The 13,822-nt window shown below is 37.5% G+C and overlaps 1 protein-coding gene across 11 annotated transcripts; it reads right to left on the bottom strand.

Annotated features, from left to right (window-relative positions):
* Positions 1 to 274: 274 nt before the first annotated feature.
* Positions 275 to 12,931, bottom strand: LOC146322013 (NACHT, LRR and PYD domains-containing protein 1b allele 3-like). 11 transcript variants are annotated; one of them, XM_084727345.1, is made up of 18 exons: positions 12,783 to 12,930; positions 11,297 to 11,341; positions 10,602 to 10,768; positions 10,180 to 10,465; positions 9,602 to 9,630; positions 8,172 to 8,457; positions 7,605 to 7,633; positions 6,587 to 6,869; positions 6,311 to 6,358; positions 5,363 to 5,409; positions 5,201 to 5,274; positions 4,899 to 5,113; positions 4,569 to 4,819; positions 4,308 to 4,436; positions 3,557 to 3,692; positions 3,417 to 3,437; positions 2,597 to 2,641; positions 275 to 2,314 (listed from the first exon to the last, which is right to left on the bottom strand). In XM_084727345.1, the coding sequence occupies exons 2-18, from the start codon at positions 11,304 to 11,306 to the stop codon at positions 2,052 to 2,054; spliced, it is 2,319 nt and encodes a 772-aa protein (XP_084583471.1). In that variant the 5' UTR covers positions 11,307 to 11,341; positions 12,783 to 12,930; the 3' UTR covers positions 275 to 2,051. The 11 variants fall into 11 exon arrangements, with proteins under 11 accessions (XP_084583471.1, XP_084583473.1, XP_084583475.1 ...); XM_084727347.1 differs by having other exon boundaries at positions 5,201 to 5,271; XM_084727349.1 differs by having other exon boundaries at positions 8,172 to 8,454.
* Between the last annotated feature and the right edge of the window lie 891 nt (positions 12,932 to 13,822).

Raw genomic sequence — 13,822 nt, 5'->3', positions numbered from 1 at the left:
AGATAATGTAGATATTTTGGGTTTTAATTTAAATCCCACAGGCCTCAACAAGGCTGGTGCCTGTCACTCATTTTAAAATAAATAAAATGCTACAAACTGAGGTAGCTGGTCGGTAAAAAAAAAAAAAAGTATGTTCTTCTAAGTCATGTGTGAAAAAAGATTTTGACAGACACACAGAGTCTAAAATTAATTTTCTGACAGCGAAGACTTTTTAAAAAATCATTATTATACTTTCTTCATGCACTTCGTTCACTCAAAATGTAAGAACCACAAATAGAAATCATAAGGTTTTATTATAAATTCCAAAATAGAAAACATCTTTATTGGCCCTCCAAAGTAAAATTATTATCATACATGCAACAAAACTGATAAAAAATACAAGATAAAAATATCTTTAATTATACAGAATTTGACATGAATGACAGTTTAAACCCACTTTACATGCATTCATAATCATACATTAAAACACATGAAGACACACTCAGTACATGTCCGGTGAGATCCTCTATTCATTTCTTAAAACGATTGTCTGATAAATATTTGCTGATGTGGTTTTAAACCTCATGTCATCAAAATCAAACAATTTAATGATCGAGGCAGGACGTCCTGCCAATGAGCCTCATGCAAGAAACATTCATCGCAAAAATTATTCAGACTATTACTTTGGTCCCATAATTTCATGGTAAATATGTGGTAATTACGAAATTATATAATTTATATTTCTTAGAAATTAATTTCAAGTATCTACTTGCATTTACTTGCCTGACATCTGTGAATTATATCAGATACATACCATGAAATCTGTGGGTCATTTCCAGTGGTGTAAAGAGTACTGAAAACCTGTACTCAATTACAAGTGCTGTTACATTGCTAAAATATTACTCAGTTACAAGTTAGAGTTGCAGTGGTGTTAGAAAAATACTCAAGTATAAGTACAAAGCACAATCCCAAAAAGTAGTACTCAGAGTATTAGTTACTTTTAACTGTTGATGTAACATTCACATCTCCAAACTAGAGCTGCAAATTTTGTTTTCTTTAACCAGCAGTTAAAAACTAATTTTAACTAATTTATAAGATACAAAACACTTTTCCCCTTATTATTTTTTTAATAATTTTTTTTCTCATTTTAATTGAGTTTAATTTTCCATATTCAAAAAGTGGCTCTGCCAGACAAAACAATGTCAAATTCAGCGTAATTAGTGACATTTCGATTAAATATTAATTCGTTTTTTGTCCATATCTCTTGGGTTTCATTGTTCAGTTTGTGATCAGATCACCTGATTGGCTACCAAACTGCAGATGAAAGGTTTGTGTGTTTATACAACTTGTACTCACTTGACCCATTGCTAAGCCCCGCCTTCCTTTGATACTGTTGCTACACCTGCCAAACTTTTCATTCTGGCACTGCATTTATTCAGTTTACAGTGATAACAGCAGCAGGTTGAACATCAGAAGTGTGAGTAACTGTTGAAACTCGAGGTCCGTGATTCTTTAAAGTAGATTCTCATTTCCAGCTGACAATAATGACACAATCAAATTTCATAAGTGTAACTGACTGATGTAAGCTAATGCTAATGCTAACTGGACTTGAGTCAGCTGAGAGTCTCCAGCTGATGTTTTAATGTTTCCATCTGACACGTTTTAAAACAAGAACCCTGTGAAAGTGTTTATGTAAGTTGGCTAACAGCTGCGTACATGATATAACATTAATGCTAACAGACTGAGGCTAAAGCTAGCTTACATCTCAGCAAACATTGGTCAGATGGTGAAATGCAGCAGGTATATCTACATGATAGATGACAGAAATACACTCATTAACGTGGGAAAAGGAAGCGCAGGGACGGGTCACCCAGCCAGACCAGCTGGACCACGATCACCACAGGAAGAGAGGCGGGATAAGAGCTAAGCTAGCTAGTATTTGTAATTATTTACTTCTGCCCCTGGCTTTTTGCTGTGTCTGGCTGAGTTTTGTCCAGACTCAAGTCCCAGTCTGTTACTGAGGCTGTAACAGCAGTGTTCAGTGGTCTGAAAAAACGGTTTCACCAGAACATTTATTTCTTCTTCTTGAGATCAGCGATGAGATACGGCTCATTTTTCTTGAGGATTTTGTAGAAGATGTCTTTGCAGCTTGTACTTGCCTTCAGGGGCCCAGAGTAGAGCTCCCTCATCTGTGCCTGAGAGGTCGGCAGAGCCCTGATTGTGTTAAAACTCTCCTGACTGATGACTCGTTCGTGAAGAAGCTCATCCAAAATGATCCCAACGTTGCTCACCCGGTTTTTCAGCTGAATCTGATGTTCATCCACAAAGTGTTCGCCTGAGGAGAGACAGAAAACAACTCAAAGATATTCAGTTTACAGTCAGAGAGGAGCAAAGAAACTAAAAATATTCTCATTTAACAATCAAATGATTAATTCTGTCACAGTCTTGTCATTTGAAAAATAGGTGCAAATCTCAAAGTTCACTTTTAGTGTGATGTGACAGCTCCACAGTAAAGAATAAAGCTTAATGTGAAATTCCAAAAGAACTCACTCTTTTTTAATTAAAAAAAATAATAATAATTTTCTGCAGTTGGAAAAAAATGGAAATAAAAACTCACTGTAGCTGCAACCAGGTTGTGCAGAGTCTTCATCTGTCTCTTCAGCTGCAATAAAAGGAAGACACGGTGTTAAAATCTGATAAAATGATGATCAAAATGATGAAATTACAATCAGATTACCAGCCTTGGGGAGTAACAGATTACATAATCTGGATACAGGTAAAAAAAAAAGACATAATCAGATGATGGATATATTTGAGGAACAGCTGGACAAACTAATAAACCAAACAACATATTAAACACAACAACAAAAGTTGCAAGTTGCATCTGTTATTAATCCACTATTAGATTTATCGCATCTCTTGTGATGATCAGTTAATCAGTTCTTTTTATTAAAAAAATGGCCAAATTCTCTGATTTCAGCTTCTTAAATGTGATCCTAATACGAAGGTCTGCAACTCAAAGACTCAAGTTTATCCAAAGAAGAAAAGTAAATCATCTCCACTAAAGATTAGCACTAAAGGTCAGCAAAACTTTTTAAAGTTTATTTCAAAAGTCAAAAAGTTTGAGTTGGGCTATTGAGTATGAACAATGTTTTTGTATACAGTGTAAAGTGATTCTCACAGTCACAATAAATATATATAACCTATATACCAAATTAAAGGTTTGAACATTTTGTCCCTGATACTGTGTGTCACAGCCCACATCTGTGTCTCAGAGCCTTTTCCTCTAAATGTTGGCAGTGACTCGTCTTCTTCAGTCTTTGTAATTTATTAAGGGACCCAAATAAAATCTCCTGTGACCCACCTGAGGGTCCCAACCCAGTGTTTGGGAATAACTATCCAAAATCTTAAAGATGAATATTTAAGAAATGTCTTACCTTTAGTGGTTTGGTATTCATCTGAAAAAAGAATAAAGACAATATTTACCGCCTTCATCTGCTTCACTAATGATGAATCTTTAATTCAACACAATCAAAGGCAGCGGAGAAAAACTCTCACAGAATGAATCAAAACTGACTTTTTCGAATGTCACAGCTCCATATTGGTTGATGCTCATCTTCTTGTCTGAGCTTGAGCTTGAAGTTTGTCTTTGGATTTTCAATGAACACCTCAAAGAAATTTGGGTCACTGCTGTCGTATCTGAGCATCAGTCTCTGAAAGAAAAGACAAAACAAAGGAGACGGAGGGAAGTTTGGCTTTGTGTCACCAGAATATCACCTTTTTTTTCTTCTTCTCATGTTTTTAAATGAGGTTAAGAAAACTGTGGAGGTTATTTCCACTCACATTACAGGCTTCTGGACAACGTTCACACTTCAAGCCTCAGTGCTCACTTTAGATTGATGTTTCATGTAGGAACTTTTTTTCTTTCTGCAGTAGAATCAACCAGAACTACTTTCCCTCTACTGGAGAGAAAGTAGTTCCTACATGAAACTGCTCACAACACGATCTGTGACCTGATGTTAGTAACATCACAAAGACGTAACATGTAAAATTTAAATGTAAAGTGTGATAAATCATGATAAATAATGTAAGCTGTAATTGCCTCCCCAGCTTGCTCAAACTCTACCAAACTATTTGATGAATAAAAGAGTGAAGCTCCTGAAAAGTTGGTGGATTCGGATAACAGTGACGTTCCAACCACGCTGCTGGGAAATGTAGTTAAACTTGTAAAAGTTCTACGTGTCGTGATGCGACTGCTCGACACTGTTCCGTCGTGTCCTTCTACGTGGAACTTGCTCCTGTAGGTTTAAAAACAGTTGGAACCGAACCTCAGGATAGATTTCTGCAGCATCCGAATCTGCCTTCAAGATGAAACGATCATTCATTGTCAGAGGTTTCTCTGGATACGGCTTCTTGATCTCTGTGTATCCTCTGGATAAATTCCTCCTGTCCAGCTCCTGTAAAAAGACACAGAGTTACTGCGAGGTTACAGAACATTATTGTCAGTGTTGTGTATTTATCAGTTTACTTGTGGTGCCTTTGTGTGTCTTAAACTGAGTGGTATTGGTGACAGTAAGATATGCAGTAACCTGTTGTAGACCAGGATCATGTGGGATCAGATAAACGTGGAGAGTCAAGAATGCAGTGTTGGTCTTATATATTAACACCTTGCAGTTTATTCCCACCGACAAGCCAGCTTTAACCAGAACCATTTTTAGAGAGAAACTTGGTTCGGATAACTTGACATGGGACGAAGTGACTTCAGACACTTTTTCCACAACGTCTCCACAGTCGTGGACGGTTAAGACCGCAAACTTGTCCGTTATTGTAGGGTTGTCTTCTGCACAAAACACAAACACGCACAATGAGTCATAAATTTGAAACATTTGCACGTTATTATTTTCTTCATGTCCTCGTACCGATGTGGATCCAGTGAGGTAGGTACACTTCATCAAACTGTCCAGCGATGACTGTAACGTCCATCAGAGGACCTGCAGGAACGAACTCCATGCGTTTGACCCGCAGCATCGGTTCGTCCAAAGAGCAGAACTTGTATTTAAAGGTGACCTTTTCCTTACAGACCCAACGCAACCCAGAGACTCTGCATTCAAAGGCTCCGGCTCCAGACTGGAGGCTGAGTGGTGAAACACCAAACATGGAGAAAACAAAATGTTTTGAATAAAAAAGACAACAAAATGTTCTGAACCTTCTAAACCTTTACCTGTAAGAGGTAGCCTCATCTGGATCTGTAGGGTCCATTTCAGGATTAAGTTTGATCCAGTCCCTGCAGTCCTGCTGCAGAAAACAATCAGTGACGCAAACAAGTGGAAAATTCACAGAACCAAATGACAAACTAAACAAATGAACAAATAAAAGGGTTTACCTTAATGCTTCCACAACCCTGAAGCTCCAAGCTACTTGAAGGCCCTTCTGAAGACACAGGATTTTAAAAAAAAAGTTACATTGATATATGAGAAAATATGTTTTATTATTTAGGATGTAGACGGGGTGGTGGGCGGTACTTTCCGCTAAAGCTTAACATGAGCACACCAACATACTGATGTTAATCAGGACATCACCGGCTGTCTTTGGGACTGCTGGGACCTAAAATGTCTGATGTCATGGCAGCTCTTCTAAAAACAAGTTACGATGCATGATGCAATGTTTTTAGACATTGGTTGCAATTAAATTGCAGGAACAACTGAAAATTGTGAAAGTTGTGTTTTTTGTATAAGTCATTAAAAGTTCTGAGTAACCTCATAAAAAAACCCTCATGATTACAAAAACTCAAAGTAAATTTGCTTTATTTGCAGATGAAGAGGAGCAGCTGGGACGTATTCCACAAAAACAAAAATGTTTTTGGAGCTCACTCTCAAATCTGTATTTGTAAAAACAAAAACATAATGAATAATAAAACAAAACACTGAGTCGGTTCATTAAAACGTACATGTGTGATGTTGTGATGATGTAAGATGTGGAGGGACGGTGTAATGTCTGCTCTCTTCATCATCTTGGTTTAAAATGCAATCAGTAGCACAACAGAGTATAGCTGAGGTTGATGGGAATGGTAGTTTTGCAGGTGTTTGTTTATAAACCAGTATATGACACATTTGACCTGAAGGATGCCTGAGATGAAAAGTCATTTTTTTCATTTTAATTTTCTTTTATCACACGTCTACACTTGGAAAATGAACAAGTTAAGGAAACTCAAAATTTGAAGGTGAAATTTAAGTGATCCTTACATTCTCTAAATGTCTGAACACCACATTAAAGAAAAGATGTAATAATAATAATAAAATGTGTGTCACAGCCCGTGTCTGTGTCTCCGTACCTTTTCCTTTAAATTTGACAGTGGCATCTCTTCTTAAGTCTCCATCAGCTGGGCCAAATTAAAAAAAAAGAAACGTTTTAAGGGAAAAAAGAGAGAATTTCATAATTGCAGCTCAATACAGACATTTTTTGAACAAAAATGTCTCTTTTGAACGCTGAGGATACAGACCCCTGGTCGACATGTATTTTGAATGAAGAAAAAACTAAGAGATTTATTAAACAAAATAATGCAACCAGATGATATGAGAATAGTTTTGGTACTTTTTCTCCATCTGACCTTTGGATCCTGAGCTGATGTGTGACAGCCTGAGCACCAGATGTCTCTTATTCATCTTCTTTAAAATCTCCCTGGTCACCTCCACAGACTGTCGCTGGTAGACCTCCACCATCAGCTCCACTATTTCAGCTCTGTGAGACGTCTTCATTCGGTGTTGTGGGATTCTCGGGCGGCCGCCCTTCATGTCCATCTGCTGCAGGACATCTCTGAATTCCTCAAATTCCTTGTCACTTAAATCTTTAAGTGTCTCAATGAGCTTTTCCTCCAGTGATGTCTTGACTCCCTGTTGGATGATGTAAGATAAACAGGCCAAACACTAACGTTAGCTACAAAGATCAATCTCTAATGTCAGCTACACAGACCTACCGCTAACATTAGACCAACTGCTAATGTTAGCTACATTGACCAACTGCTAACACTAGCGACACAGAAATTCAGTTAGCTAGCTAAGCTGTCAATACTGAAACATATTTTGGGTCTGTCGGTGGTGTTTATGTCAGTTGACTTTAAGTTTGAGTGAAGTGTGAATAACATACACTACTTAACAAACTACATTTAAATGTGCGTCATTACTCCTATTAATCTTACCATGCATTCCCACATAACAAAGGAAGAAATATCTGGACAAACAACCAATAACCTTAAACATAAAACACCATATTGGACTAAACAATCTCACCAGTAATCAAGTTACATTACTTCAATATTGTGATACTTGGGTTAGGTTACTGATTACATGTTTTAACAAGTGATCAGTAACTGTATCAGACTACATTTTTAAAGTAACGTAAAGACCTTCTGCTTGCGTTCATGTGTTCACAGCACAGCATGACTGATTTCATTGTGATTCAGCCAGAAAGACTTACAGCCTTGATTAACGTTGTGAAATGGTTGCAGTTTGGTTTGGTTTAGGATTAGACCACGTTTGAGGTTACAGTAACTACCTTATGTTACGTACATCACGTGATGTCAGTGAAAGCTGTCTTGTGTAAAGTGTGTGTGATGTGACATTACTCACCTCCTGGAACAATTTGGACTCACACTTGTCTGAGGAGAGAAAACAGAAAATGAATCCTGACTGACTGATTCTAAATCAGACTCCAAACAACAACAGTCAGATTTGACTCTTGAATAAAACATGAATGTGTAAAATCTTCTTGTGTTGTGATGGCTGCTACTACGGGCCAGAACAACTGTTTTTGTTTGCCCGTTTCATGTTAATTAGAGTTAAATAATGCCGAATGTTCTCTGACTGAGTCAGTGTCTGTTTATGAGTCATAAAAGATCATTATTATATTTTGTAGGAGTAGATGTTTATTACTGTTAAATTGAGTAAAATGTTAATGGAGTTTGGCAGCAGTGAGACAGAGTGTGTATTTTCAGAGCAGTGGGCTTTTTGTTTTCAGGACAACAGGCTGAACTTTACATCAACAGACAACTGACAGAGTTATAAACAGCTGATCAACTGACAGTGGAGGACCCATAATCACTTGTTATCGTCAGTTTACGATGTTTAGCTCGCCCTGCTGCCCTGCAGTTCCTGCAGGGTTCCTGCTGTTGTTTTTTTTTCAAACATTTATCTGACCTTTGGATCCTGAGCTGATGTGTGACAGCCTGAGCACCAGATGTCTCTTATTCATCTTCTTTAAAATCTCCCTGGTCACCTCCACAGACTGTCGCTGGTAGACCTCCACCATCAGCTCCACTATTTCAGCTCTGTGAGACGTCTTCATTCGGTGTTGTGGGATTCTCGGGCGGCCGCCCTTCATGTCCATCTGCTGCAGGACATCTCTGAATTCCTCAAATTCCTTGTCACTTAAATCTTTAAGTATATAAATGAGCGTTTCCTCCAGTGATGTCTTGACTCCCTGCTGGATGATGTAAGATAAACAGGCCAAACACTAACGTTAGCTACAAAGATCAATCTCTAATGTCAGCTACACAGACCTACCGCTCACATTAGACCAACTGCTAATGTTAGTTAAACAGGCTAACCGCTAACAGTAGACCAACTGCTAACATTAGCTACAAAGATCAATCTCTAATGTTAGCTACACAGACCTACCGCTCACATTAGACCAACTGCTAATGTTAGTTAAACAGGCTAACCGCTAACAGTAGACCAACTGCTAACATTAGCTACAAAGATCAATCTCTAATGTCAGCTACACAGACCTACCGCTCACATTAGACCAACTGCTAATGTTAGTTAAACAGGCTAACCGCTAACAGTAGACCAACTGCTAACATTAGCTACAAAGATCAATCTCTAATGTTAGCTACACAGACCTACCGCTAACATTAGACCAACTGCTAATGTTAGTTAAACAGAATAATTGCTAATGTTAGCTAGAAAGGTTAACCGCTAACATTAGACCAACTGCTAATGTTAGCCACATTGACCAACCGCTAACACTAGCGACACAGAAATCCAGTTAGCTAGCTAAGCTGTCAATACTGAAACATATTTTGGGTCTGTCGGTGGTGTTTATGTCAGTTGACTTTAAGTTTGAGTGAAGTGTGAATAACATACACTACTTAACAAACTACATTTAAATGTGCGTCATTACTCCTATTAATCTTACCATGCATTCCCACATAACAAAGGAAGAAATATCTGGACAAACAACCAGTAACCTTAAACATAAAACACCATATTGGACTAAACAATCTCACCAGTAATCAAGTTACATTACTTCAATATTGTGATACTTGGGTTAGGTTACTGATTACATGTTTTAACAAGTGATCAGTAACTGTATCAGACTACATTTTTAAAGTAACGTAAAGACCTTCTGCTTGCGTTCATGTGTTCACAGCACAGCATGACTGATTTCATTGTGATTCAGCCAGAAAGACTTACAGCCTTGATTAACGTTGTGAAATGGTTGCAGTTTGGTTTGGTTTAGGATTAGACCACGTTTGAGGTTACAGTAACTACCTTATGTTACGTACATCACGTGATGTCAGTGAAAGCTGTCTTGTGTAAAGTGTGTGTGATGTGACATTACTCACCTCCTGGAACAATTTGGACTCACACTTGTCTGAGGAGAGAAAACAGAAAATGAATCCTGACTGACTGATTCTAAATCAGACTCCAAACAACAACAGTCAGATTTGACTCTTGAATAAAACATGAATGTGTAAAATCTTCTTGTGTTGTGATGGCTGCTACTACGGGCCAGAACAACTGTTTTTGTTTGCCCGTTTCATGTTAATTAGAGTTAAATAATGCCGAATGTTCTCTGACTGAGTCAGTGTCTGTTTATGAGTCATAAAAGATCATTATTATATTTTGTAGGAGTAGATGTTTATTACTGTTAAATTGAGTAAAATGTTAATGGAGTTTGGCAGCAGTGAGACAGAGTGTGTATTTTCAGAGCAGTGGGCTTTTTGTTTTCAGGACAACAGGCTGAACTTTACATCAACAGACAACTGACAGAGTTATAAACAGCTGATCAACTGACAGTGGAGGACCCATAATCACTTGTTATCGTCAGTTTACGATGTTTAGCTCGCCCTGCTGCCCTGCAGTTCCTGCAGGGTTCCTGCAGGGTTCCTGCTGTTGTTTTTTTTTCAAACATTTATCTGACCTTTGGATCCTGAGCTGATGTGTGACAGCCTGAGCACCAGATGTCTCTTATTCATCTTCTTTAAAATCTCCCTGGTCACCTCCACAGACTGTCGCTGGTAGACCTCCACCATCAGCTCCACTATTTCAGCTCTGTGAGACGTCTTCATTCGGTGTTGTGGGATTCTCGGGCGGCCGCCCTTCATGTCCATCTGCTGCAGGACATCTCTGAATTCCTCAAATTCCTTGTCACTTAAATCTTTAAGTGTCTCAATGAGCTTTTCCTCCAGTGATGTCTTGACTGCCTGCTGGATGATGTAAGATACACAGACCAAACACTAACAGCATCGAAGTTCGCCGTGTTGCCAGGGCAACGCTGTTTGAACAACAGAGACGTGATTGACCAAACGCCAAATTTTTGAAAACTTTTTATTTTTTACTCACTTTGACGTCATCCTCGACCGTCTTGCACGTCGTCTTGAGCTCATCGTTTAAATTTGGTTCATGTTTGATCAGAATTTTATGGACGAGCTCTTTTCCATCAACTCCACTGAAAAACGCCCTCATCTGCTCCAGGACCAGCCGGACTCGCTGTTCATCCACAAACACCACTGAAGAAGAAAAAAAAAGACACAAAAATGACCCAGTTTTTAGTTTGGAGATAAAAATGCAGCATGATATATTTCAGAAAAAGTAAAAAATCTAAATTGAGCAAAAAAACAAACAAACAACAACAACAACAACAGTGGAGTGGGGAGTCGTGGGAATGATCATTTTTGCATTACACCTTAAACTTTAACTAAAAAAATAAAATTATTAACATCATGATGATGTGATATTTGTTGGGGTCTGAACCAAACAAATGTTCTTTTTCTCAGATCTGGTGAACAAAACTTGTGGATGAAAACATCTCTGCAGCACCACAGGACTTTATTATGATGCTGTTTCACCTTTTATTAAAATAATAATAACAATCTGCAGCTTTGGATTGCAGTCTTTCTGGTTTTGTTTTAATTTGATGACAGCACTTTAAAGATAAAAAACTTTCATTGATTTAAGAAAAAGCTGCTCAAAATTTCAGGTGGAAAACGAGGAAATAATCATCAGTCAGATTCTGAACATGAGACCTGTGAACCAACCTTTAGACATAGTGTTTACATCAGCAGCCTCCGACAATCAAACACCTGGAAAAATGATGCAGAACGTGTGAAAAATCAATGTTTAAAAATTATTAACAATTCCTTATGGTTTTATCATGTGATGTGTGACACATCAGAGCCCAAACAATAATATACTGAAAAATGGCCTGGAGTTTAAATTATAGGAGAGCTAAGAGGAGCAGAGTCACTGACAGAGAAAGAAACCAGAAAATATTCACATTTAAGAAGCTGAAATTACAGAATTGGCCGCAGGCAGGAGTCAAACCAGCAGCCACTGCAGAGGACTGGCAGCCTCAATACACGGTGCACACGCTCTACCAACTGAGCCACAGGGGCACCCTTGGTTATATCTTTTTTAATTTAATGGAATACAGTTACCTTTGCATATCCAGATTGTATAATCCAATTACAAGTAATCCAATTACAAGTAATCCATTACTCCCCAAGCCTGATGCCCTCTGGAGCTGCACAATATGGGAAAAAAAAACATATATATTATTGTGATTATTTGTTTGTGAAAGTTCTCATTCATCCAGGTCATTGTAATCTCAAGAAAGTATTAAATCAAAGGCAACTGGACTTGTTTATATGACTGTGAAGACGTGTCAGACTAGCTCAGACTAGTCTGACACATCTTCCACGTCTTTACAGACATATAAACAAGTCCAGTTGCCTTTGATTTAATGTTTTCTTGAGATTATTGTGATTATTGTGACAGTTACGGTAATATGATTCTTGGTTTGTAGAATTATCATTTTTGCATCACAATTTTAACTTTCACCAAAAAAGTAACCCTGTTACATGTAATCCATTACTCCCAAGGCTAAACTTAATCAGTTACTTACTCAGCTGGTGACTGAAGTACAGCAGGAAGATAATTTTAATCATAGATTTAACTTTTTTGATGAAAGAAAATAAATGCACAGGAAGTAATAAACTTTGTGATGAAAAGATGTTCAACGGCATCTGTCTCTGTTGAGCTCTGAAACTTCAGTTGAACTCATCCTGTAACAGAGGGACAGAGAGGACTGTCCTCATATCAGAGTAGTCTGTGCAAAGGTCCGCAAAATAATAATAATAATAATAATTTCATTTATATAGCACTTTTCAAGTTTACACACACACACACTGAAACATTTTTTAAAAATCATTTAGAGCAGATAGATAATTATATAGCACTTTTCAAGCTTACACACACACACACACACACACACACACACACACACACAGTGAATCATTTTTTAAAAAGCATTTAGAGCAGATAGATAAACATATGTTCTTAAAAATAATAAAACATTAATCAGTCACCCTTTAGTTTTGAGTCTGATCTGAGGAACAGCCAAGAGGTTTTGATCAGCTGATCTCAAAACCGCGAAAAAGTACATTTTGTATAATATTAACTGTGAAAGTGAAAGTAAAAACCAGAAAACGTCTTTAAACGTCGTTTCATCTCATCAGTTTGTACCTTTGAAAGAAGCGCGCAGCTTCACACTGATGAAGATCATCAGCCATCATCTTCCTCACAGAACAACAGACAGACTCAGAGGAGGAACGAGACCAGATCAGGAAGTGGAGACAAATCAATCAGGCAGCAGGAAAAACAACCGCAGCTCTTCCGGGATCGAGGTGTCATAACACACCTCAACCACAGGGGGCGCTGTCGACTCACTAATGACAACAAGACACCCTGAAACACGTGACCTTTGTGTGTCTGCTCATTTTATTACATCTTTACTTATCTCCCTCATTTACAAAGCCTTTGCTTTCTGTTTATTAATGTATCATTTATGTATTTGTTACATTGTTTTTTTATTTTTATTATTGTTTAAATCCCCCGTTTAAGCAATAATTTTTGTTTGTTTGTTGTGGTTGTTGTTTTTTTTCTTTTGATGGTGTTTAAATGTCTGTGTAGGTCAACCTGCTCCACATCAGTTTTGTATTGATTTGATTGTCACCAGCACTTTTGCTTTTGTCAGTATTGTATTGACCCAATGTCACTTTATTGTTTATATTGTTTGATTTTATTTTCAGACCATTCAGTCCAGTTCCTTCACTTCAAACACTGTACAGTGTTTTTTATTTTTTATTACAAAATAAATACATATATTTTACAATCGGTATGTTTCATATTTTCAGATTTTCATTGTAAATTTTTGTCCTTTATATTAATATTCTTGACTTTTGCTGCACTTTTTTTCCTTTTTGTTTGTTTGTTTGCTTGTTATTTTTGGAACACTTTTTCAAGTCTTTTCTGTAACGATTATTTTCACTATTGATTGATCTTTTGATCATTCTTTCCATTATTCAATTTGTTGTTTTGTTTGTAAAATGTCAGAAAATGTTGATAACTGTTTCCCAAAGTCCAATAAGGAGTTAGTAAACAGAACACAGATGACAACAACAACAACAACAACAAGAAAACATCTCCCCTCTCAGGGATGCAGACTTGGTTTGATTAATTGGGGGGGGGGGGGTGGTTCCTGTCACAGCTGACAGCTGAAGGTG

The sequence above is a fragment of the Lutjanus erythropterus genome, chromosome 9 (genome assembly GCF_056507025.1).
Source record: "Lutjanus erythropterus isolate fLutEry1 chromosome 9, fLutEry1.hap2, whole genome shotgun sequence".
Classification (NCBI taxonomy): Eukaryota; Metazoa; Chordata; class Actinopteri; order Lutjaniformes; family Lutjanidae; genus Lutjanus; species Lutjanus erythropterus.
The sequence above is the reverse complement of the archived record's forward strand: the minus strand, read 5'-3'. Positions and strand labels throughout refer to the sequence as shown.

Excerpts from the sequence above, each read along its gene's own strand:
- LOC146322013 (XM_084727345.1), bottom strand. Across the intron at positions 6,870-7,604 it reads AGTCCAAATTGTTCCAGGAG|GGAGTCAAGACATCACTGGA; the intron begins GTGAGTAATGTC and ends ATCATCCAACAG. Across the intron at positions 6,359-6,586 it reads CATCAGCTCAGGATCCAAAG|CTGATGGAGACTTAAGAAGA; the intron begins GTCAGATGGAGA and ends AATTTGGCCCAG.